This window comes from Pelodiscus sinensis, chromosome 5 (genome assembly GCF_052426305.1).
Source record: "Pelodiscus sinensis isolate ZL-2025 chromosome 5, ASM5242630v1, whole genome shotgun sequence".
In the NCBI taxonomy this organism is placed as follows: Eukaryota; Metazoa; Chordata; order Testudines; family Trionychidae; genus Pelodiscus; species Pelodiscus sinensis.
In genome coordinates, this window is record NC_143056.1 from 7,079,622 (window position 1) to 7,088,723 (window position 9,102).

Below are 9,102 nucleotides of genomic sequence, written 5' to 3' on the forward strand. Positions count from 1 at the left end.
TCTGCCTCGGAGGTGTCCCTCACCCCTGGGAGCCTCGTGCTTGCTGTGCAGAGCATGAGAAGAGGAAGGGGTGTGTGTGCTGATGTCAGGGCCCCCCGCCCACCCTATCTCCACAGAGCAGAGGGGGGCAGGAATGGAGAGAGTTTGCTGGCTGCTTTTGGGAGTGGTGCAAGGCCAGGTTAGGGGTGAGCCTGCCTTATCCCCCTGCACCACCACTTAGAAGCCACCTGCGGTAAGCTGTGCCCAGCTGGAGCCCACATTCCGAGCCCCAGTCCTGAACCTCTCCTGCACCACAAACTCCTGCCCCCAGCTTGATAAAAGTGAGTGAGGATGGGTGAGTGAGAGAGAACGGGTGGGAAGGAGGTGGGGCAAGAGGTAGATCTTGCATTGCATTCAAATTCAAAAAGTGATCTTATGCTTTAAAAGGTCGGAGACCAAGCCTATAGCGCCACTGGACTCCTCATTTCTGAACTACATGAAGTCATAACAACTATCCTAGACTTAGGTGTCCTTTGAAATCTACCCCCTTGAATTGATCATCTGACCTCTTCTTTATATTGGGTCCATACAAACGCCTGTCTGAAGACACCTAAGGGGAGGTCTTGACTCCTCTGAAGACAATGGGAGTTTTGCCAGTGACTTGAGCAGAATCAGAATTTGATCCCGGAATCTTGCTGACTGCAATTTTTGCCTTTAAAAATCTCCCCCCCCAACCCCACCTCCGCCTTGATCCCTGGCCATGTTCACCATCTCTCCAAAAGTATATGGAATGTGTGAGTTATATTCAGAGTGAGCAAAGACCATCAACTGCATCATGGAGCTGTCTGGCTTCCGAGTCAGATGCTCCAGTGATGGAACTGTTAGATCAGTGACTGGGTCCTGCTAACGCTCTTCCTGTAATCGTCTCTTTTGTACAGACCGCCTGTAGAAAACCAAAGACTTCCACCGACCGGCACAGCTTAAGCCTGGATGACATCCGGCTTTACCAGAAAGACTTCTTGCAGCTAGCGGACACTGCTCAGAGCTACACGTTTGGGTGTGGCCACGAACTGGACGAAGGAGGTCTCTATTGCAATGGCTGCTTGGCTCAGCGGTGTATCAACATCCAAGAAACTTTCCCGGTCAAAAGAACGAGCAAATATTTCTCTTTGGATCTGACCCATGATGAAGTCCCAGAGTTTGTTGTTTAAGCTCCAAAGCTTTATTGCAGCAGGACTGGCTGCCTGCACTGTTAGAAAGACTTGGAACCTATTGGTGTTTCCTGGAAACATGTTTGGTGCCATATGTTTTATTTCTCCCTACGCATCTTGCTCTTTGCTTTTACAAATCAAGGCCTTGAATACCATTGCACTTTGAGTAATCCCCATAAAGTAGGGATCGAAATTGTGTGTGGCAGGACCAAGCCCTGTCTGAGTTAGTCAGTTGGAGAGAGAGAAATTCTCTGCCTTCTTTGGAAATAGTTTGTGCAAAACACTGATTTCTTAGTTCTGTTTGGAGAAGCACAACCTCGTTTCTTTATTTAACCTAATCAAAGAGAATCCAAACTTTCTTATTCCTGCCTTGGGAAAGCCCCTGACTCTGGTGGAGATTGTCCTGTCTTTGGGGTTTGGTTTCTTTTGTTTTGAGGGGTGTTTGGGAGATTTTTCCCTAACAATGCCATTGCCTCTTATTGTATATCTGTTGCTTTAGCTTGTGTAGATGCGAAACAGAAAATATCAGTTTCTTTGTTGTGTTCTGTCAAGCCAAAGAAATGTAAATATCCTAAATGCCAGTATCAAGGAGGTGAGATTTAAGCAATAACCAGACGAGAAACTCTATGCATGTTCATAATACCATGAAAAACAGCAAGTTAAGTTGCAGTTGACATATTGTGTGATACCAGGTCTTCCAAAAATTTACTTTGGAGTATAGTTCCAAACAGATCTTTTGTTCAGCATTCTGTAATGTTTACAAAAGTCAGGCTTATGTTACATGGGAAATTAGAAAGCTTTCTAGGTCTTTTTTTTTTTTTTTTTTAAAAGAAAAATGAAAAAGAACAGATCTTATATAAAGTAGCAATAATGTTTGCTGACCAAAGTACCTTAAATATGTATACTATACATATATAAATATATAAAAGTATATATGTTTATATATGTTTTGATCTTTATAGACCCTTTTTTATTTTTGTTCTAAAATACTTTTATACAAAGAATAAGCTTCCTTCCTGTAATGATACGTATAGACAATCGTTTTTGTTTTTGTTTTCTGAGCACTAACCTTCTGGAAGGTGCAAAAAAATAGACTTTTTTGTTGCAAATACGTATGCAATTGCATTGCAAACAAGACTATTTTCAGTTAGCAGAGTTTTGTTCTTATTTTAAACCAGCTTTTCATGCGCCATTAAATACTTTACAATGTAAGTAGTTCTGATAAAAGAATGAAGATGTTCTCGCAGAAATGCAACAGGTGCAGCTTTCGAGATGGAGTGTCTGAATGGAATTTAAAATGCACAGGTATGTCACAATCAGTAAATATGGAGGTAAAGCACTACAGCAACTAATATTTACAGCACAATGCCTTTTTAAATGAATATTTATAATTAGGGATTTAGTACTTTACAGCCATAGTTTATCATATTTTGATATATCCTATTTTTTACCTGGAAACTTTTTATCTTAACAAAATGTTATTTTATAAATAAGGAGTGTGATATTTTTATAAGAAATGCAGGTGTGGTTTTGATAACCAAAAGGACTTTAGATTTTCGGTACAGGGCAATGTAATCAGTGTTATAGCTATATGGAAGACAGTATTATAGAGCAAATAATGAACACTGCAAAATTTCTTACAGCATTGCTGCTTGATACATTTTTGCTAGAAAATCGGCCAGATTTTCTATAACCACTGGCTACTTTTCCTCGCTCGGCTGCCAAGATTATGATGACTTTATGTTGCCTGAGAGGGAAGAGCATTCGCAGCAATTTTGCCCGTTACGTATAACAAAATTAATGTCTGCATGGTGTGTAAGATACAGCCTGATGCTGCCGTGGTACTGCCTTGCCCATGTAGGGGGCAGTAAAGCCTCACTAGAGAGCAGGATTTCCTGGCACACAGCACCTCAGCGTATCCCTGGGACCTAGCGTTTCTCCTTGCCTCTTTGGGAGCAATGGAGAGGTCCCGCATCAGTGGAACGCAGTTTTCCCTTCCGCACTGGCATGTGCCAAAGCACAGAGCTAACTTGGCCGTGTGCAAAGTCACCGAACCTTAAACGTCCACCTTGCTGGCGCTGCAGGTTCTTCCCGCGCTACCAAGTAACACTGAGCTCCTGCACAGGCGATGTTCCCACCTCTTCTCCGGCAGGGGATGTACAGGTTCTAGGGTTGTATCGCTGGAGTTGACCGCAGATGTATATCTGGATGGGTTTGAGATAAATATATACACACGCACTCTAGAGATACATGCATACACCAGATAATATAAACAGATCCATCACGTTGCGGTTATCGGAGTCAAACTGTTAAAAATGGAAAGGAAAAGTTATTCTGGATTCATGGGGTCTGATTTATTGGGATTTTTTTTTCTTGCCAACTGATTTGATAAGCCAAAGTTTCTGTGGTCAAAAGGAATGTACAAAATACCTGCTCCTCTGTTAGTTAATTCCCCAGTGATGGGCATGCAATGTGTAAGATTCCCCTCCGACCCCATCCTGATGTGTTCATTGGCGGCAAACCTGTTTTCCTTGAGATGGCATGTGCTGCACATTGGTCAGGGCCAAACTGAGAGTTGTAAAGCATCCGTATTATTGAAGAGACCCCAACCTGATATGAGCCCTGTTTGTTATTTATTGTGCTAAAATACAAGGGAAGGGATGTGATGAAAGGGTGAATTATGCAAATAGTGCTTTATGTAGTTGAGAAAGCAGGCTACTTTCAGTCCAGATCCTTCAATCCAATCTGTACAAGACAGACCTTTTTGCAATCATGCGGAGTCCTAAAGTTGGTCTTGGAACGCCATGAGGGTCTGCTTCTATGGATCGAATTGCGGGATTGGGGCTTTTTGCTTTATCCTCCTACCAAAAAGAGTCTGAAATCATTCACATGATGCGCGGACGTGGTGGTTTTGCTCAGTTGTGTTCTAACTTGGATTCACAAGCAGTTAACTTACATGAACAGACAACATGGACCCATAATGAGAGACGTCAGTGCTTTTGTCGTAATACTCACAATTGTTGCAAATCGATCTTTGTAATGTGTGGTAAAGTAAATTAAAAAGGCAGTACCTTGTATTCTACACTTTGTACTAGAAAGCTGTATGATCAAAAGTAATTTATTCTGCATCAGTTAGAAATCCCAAGATGGTCAGCATCCGGAGCTGGTGTCTGTTGCCTTCTGACGTTTACATTGATGCGTTTGCAATAATGAGCTATATGCATGCACAAACTAAATAATCCTTTCTGTGAAAGGCTCTTTTTGTCAGGACAATACAAGCGAGGGAGTGCGTGTGTGAAAACATAGCGGAATTATTTTGTAACATTGAAGTTTGTGATGTGCCTTTCATGGTACAGTTAGAGGTTCCAATAAAGTCAACGTTTGCATTACTATGAGTCTTGGCAGTGTGAACAAAATTCACTCATTGGTAAAGCTTCATGAACTCTTTGATGAGAGGACGGTGGAGAAACTATCCTCATGGATGAGACCAGAACTGAATGCAGGAGTCCAGTGTTTTTAAAAGGAAGTTGAAAAAATAGGAGGGAGCAGAGAAGTTCTGCAAAAATTGAGGTCTCGAAAAATGCCTCACTAAAACTAAAAGAGCTCTGTCTCTTTCAGCATATCAAAAACAAGACTGAGAGGAGACCGGATTAGTAGGTATTGATAAAAGTTCTCATCCAGGAGGTCAAACTAGATCACCATGGTCCCTTCTGGCCTTGGAATCTAGGAAAATATTCACCTCCACAGGGTTCTTCATTCCAGCAGAGAAAGGCAAAATAGGAACCAATGGCTGAAAGGTAAAGCCAGACAGATTAGAAATAAGGTTCAACTTTGGAACTGGGGGGGTGATTTCCCATTGGAACAAACTACCAAGAGAAGTGATGGATTCTCCATCCTTTGGTGTCTTCAAGAGCGGATGTCTTTGTGGAAGAGACGCTTTCACTAAACACAAATAGTCGGGCTCCATCGAGGCTAACTGGGTGAAATTCTCTAGTTCATAACATGTGGGCGGTCAAAAGAGAGGATGTATTGGTCTCTTCTGATCTTAAAATTGGTGAGATCTGCAAAATCCTTTGGTGGGTACATGTGTGTCATATTGAGCGTCTTCGCGTTAGGGATGTCATAGTGTACTCAATTAACCAATAAGCGGATGCTTATTGGTTAACGCTATCGGCTATATGCATTTCCCATCTCCCAGCTTGCATCGGGTCCTGGGAGCTGTTCCCGGTGCGACTCTACATAAAAAGTCGTTTAGGAGCTGGGGCAGGCAAGCAACCTGACTCACGCTGGATCCAGGGAGCTACCCCCTCTGTGGCTTTGTGAGCAGCAGGGATAGCTTTGGGATCCTGGCTCCTCGATGACTTTGTGCAGAGCCACAGCGGGGGGAGCTGCCAGGACTGAGTGCTTGCAGTGCTACACCTTATCGATTAATCGTGTAGTCAAAATGTTTGTCAGCTACATGATTAACGAACTGCGTGCTTTTTAACATCCCTACTTAGCATAGCTACTTCCTTCGGTTCCCAGAGTCCTTCTTCAGTAGTTCTGATCGTCCATTCTTGACGCCTGCAGGGACAAGTCCAAGGGAAAGTAGGTTCCTTCAGACTGAACATAAATGACATTTCAGCCAATCAAACCTCTTATGCCAAAGCTGAGAGCTTTTGGGGCCTGATTTACTGAAGTACGGTTGCATCAGATAATGTTGGGGGGGAGGGATGACTTGCAGATAGCACGCTGTTACGTCATGTGATATTGGCCATTTGATTCAAGATCATAGAAATGTTTCCAGAGCTAAGTGTGTCTCCATTTAAAGCAGGGATGGGCAAGAATTTTTAATGGGGGACTACTCCAAGAATTTAAAAATTAGTCCAGGGTTGGACTCTTCCATATTAACGAGGACGTGCGGGGCCTGGGAGGGAGTTTGGGTGAAGGAGGTGTCTGCGACCTGGTTAGGAGACTGGGGTGGAGGGGTTTGGGCTGTGACCTAGGGCAGGGGGAGGTTGTGACTTGGGGAAGGAGATTGTGGTGCAGGATCTGGGAGGGGATATGGGGGCAGGAGAGGGACAAAGGGTTTGAGTTATGTGGAGTAGGGGAGCAAAGTGTTGGGGTGCTCGAGACAGGCTCTGGCCGGGAGACTTACCTGCTTAGCCATCAGCCTTCCCAAGCAGTTTGCCTGCCTGCCCGTTTTCAGCTCCAGCTGACAGCTCAAGCAATAACAAAGCCACTAACTCTCTTCCTCAGGAGATTTCCAAGCACTTCACAATCTGGAATGTGTGTATCCTTGCAACTCCCCGCTCAGCAGGGCTTACTATGATCCCCATCGCACGGAGACGGGGGGGACTGAATCACAGACAAAGTGACTTGCCTAAGGTCACACCAGAAGCCAGTGGCAGAAAAGGAAATTGAACTCAAAGCTGGGACAGGCTCCCCTGCGCTGGCTCTGCCCATTAATCCCTTTCCTCGTCCGCTCCCAGAGCCAGCGCAGCCCCTGGCCTTTGTGGGCTGTGTGGACTTGGATCCGTATGGCCGTGTCAAGGTTTAGTTCCTGGTTAAACAGCTGGGCCTGTGAGTGTGTGTGTGTTTTTAAAGAGAATGGGTCTCTAAGTGGGGCTAGCGCTGGATTTCTGCACGAGCTAAGCAAGCTACAGGTGAGGGCCTCTGATTATATGGGGCCTCTAAATGCAACTAACAACTAGTAATTTTGTGTCTCCTTGCCTATGTACCGGTAGAGTTGCAAAGAGAAATCAAAAGTTTGATGTTGGAATAATGCACTTTGTTGGTGATGCTGTGCGGCCTCTTGAATGTGACAGAGTTTAGGGTCTTAATCCAGCCCTGCCTGTAGCAAAGACTCGCTCTCGCGCCTGCGACAGCCCCTGCCTGGGCTGGGCAGGAGAAGAGAAGCTAAGAAAAGAGAGATTGTAGGAAAACAAGGGGCCATAACAACCAGGTTGCGGCGGGGGCCAAGGGAGAAGAGGACGGGAAGGTGCAGCCGGGCGGGGGTGGGGAGAGAGAACTGTACCTCAGCCTGGTTTAAACAGCAGCTGGTGTGAGGAGGGGGGGCGGGTTTATGTTTCTCCGCGGGTTGTTTTTCCCCTCAAGGTGGAGAGCAGCTCATCTGGCAGGACGGCCGCCTGCCCTCCATGGGGATCCGCCTCCCCGTCGCTCAGAGCTGAAGCAGGTTTGTGCCTTTTGGGAACCAACCCTCCCCCGTCGAGCAGCGAAGTTCCCCTGGAGTCAGGAGAGAGCCGCTGCTCGGGATCGGCTGAGGATCTGGTACCCCACGATACTCTCTGGCTCCTGCAGCTTCTCCTCCGGGCAGGTACCAGCAGCTTGGCCGGGCTCCCCAGCCCCGGGCTGGGGGTGGTGCCGATGCGGGGCCATTAGCAAAAGTGGCCTCTAGGAGCCCTTTGCCACAAACCAGCAGCTGGAGTCCCTGTCGCTTGATCCAGCAGGGGGCACCGGTGGAGCTGGGGCAACATCTGGCGTTTTAACGGCAGCAGGGTGGTTAGCCACAAGCTCCGTGACCTCTGCCGCCTGGGAATTCCCCGGGGCCTGTTTTCCTGGGGAGCCTGGTGGCGCTGAGAGCAGCTCGCCGGGTGCCTCCCGGGGCCTGAGCGTTCACCCCTTAGCTCCCGTGCCCGCAGCCCTCGGGACCCCCCCGCAATGCGCTGCTGGCGCGACCCGCCGACCCGCAAAGGGGCATCCGCTTGCGGCGCGGGAGGGGTGGGAATTCCAGACTGTCTGGTGATTTGCTGCATCTGCTGCTGGGCCCTCTTGCCCCAGGTCGCTTTGCTCATTGGCCCCCGTCTGGACACAAGGGGGCCGGGTACAAGGCCACGACTCGGTCCCGCCGGCACCTCGAGTTCTAATAAAGGTGGGAGATACCAAGGCAAACGGGGGGGGGGGGAGGGAGGAAGGAGTGTGGACCTGCGGTAGCATCAAGGCAGGGCCATTTGCGGGGAGCCAGTTCGCCTCGGCCCCCACCCTGCCTAGTCTGGACCTGTTCTGGCTGGGTAACAGACGCCCCTCCCCCAGCTGTGCCTGCTGGAGCTGCAGCAGGCCATAGAGAGGGTACCTCTCACCTGGCCCCGTGCTGCTGCAGCAGAGAGAGGACTGGCGTAGTCTTGCCTCCCCCACGCAGCTGGCACCCCAAATCCCTCATCCCCAGGCCCCCCTGCAGCCCATCCAGAGCCCTCATCCTGCATGCCAACCCTCTGCCCCAGCCCTGAGCCCCCACGCTATCTGTGTGCGGAATGACTTTTCTTCCGTAGGGGTGCGCGTAACACAAGCCATTTTGCACATATAGACGTAAAAAACCAGAGGGAACACTGGCTCCCTCCCTGTGCGTAGTTTCCTGAGATACAGCTGACCCCCCTCCTCGGTTAAGGCTGCAATTTTGGCCCCTTCTGGTCATTAACAGCCAGTGTAAGTCAGAGCAGGTGTCAGGCTGCTGTAACGGGGTGCAGCGGGACTAGGCCTACAACAAGCGCCAGGAGCTCTGTGGGGCTCAAAGATGAAAGTGTATAGGCAGGATTGGTTGCCTGACGTGCTGTTTGGCTGTAGCTATGAGCCTGACCCGAGAGATGGGTAACAATCGGCTAAGCCGTACCACGGAAAAGCGGGTCCGGGGAGAGGGGTGTGGCAGACGGGGGAAGCGTTAAGAGGTGGTTTCCACAAACATAACAGGGACGTCCAAACCTTCAGCCATCCCACCAACCCCTGGGCCTGAGTCTGGGCTGTACTCGCAGCTCCCACTCGCCTTTATGAGACTGTTCGCAGTTGCTTGTGGCTTTGCCAAACCTTAACCCTTAGCGACCAGCACGAGAACAGCGCGTTCCTGGCTCTCGCGCTGGAAGGGTGAACCGGAGCGCTCCTCTTGCAGAAGAGCCCAGCCCCTACCCTGCTGTCCCAGGAG

The 9,102-nt window shown here is 48.3% G+C and overlaps 1 protein-coding gene across 4 annotated transcripts in view; it reads left to right on the top strand.

The window, feature by feature from the left end:
• Positions 1–4,579, top strand: part of FRMD6 (FERM domain containing 6) — a 203,478-nt gene extending 198,899 nt beyond the window's left edge. For all 4 annotated transcript variants that reach the window (XM_089778277.1, XM_075926188.2, XM_075926191.2 and 1 more), the window contains one exon: positions 918–4,579. In XM_089778277.1, coding sequence (XP_089634403.1) covers positions 918–1,190 — 273 coding nt within the window. In that variant the 3' untranslated portion in view covers positions 1,191–4,579. The remainder of the gene's footprint in view (positions 1–917) is intronic.
• Positions 4,580–9,102: the final 4,523 nt, after the last annotated feature.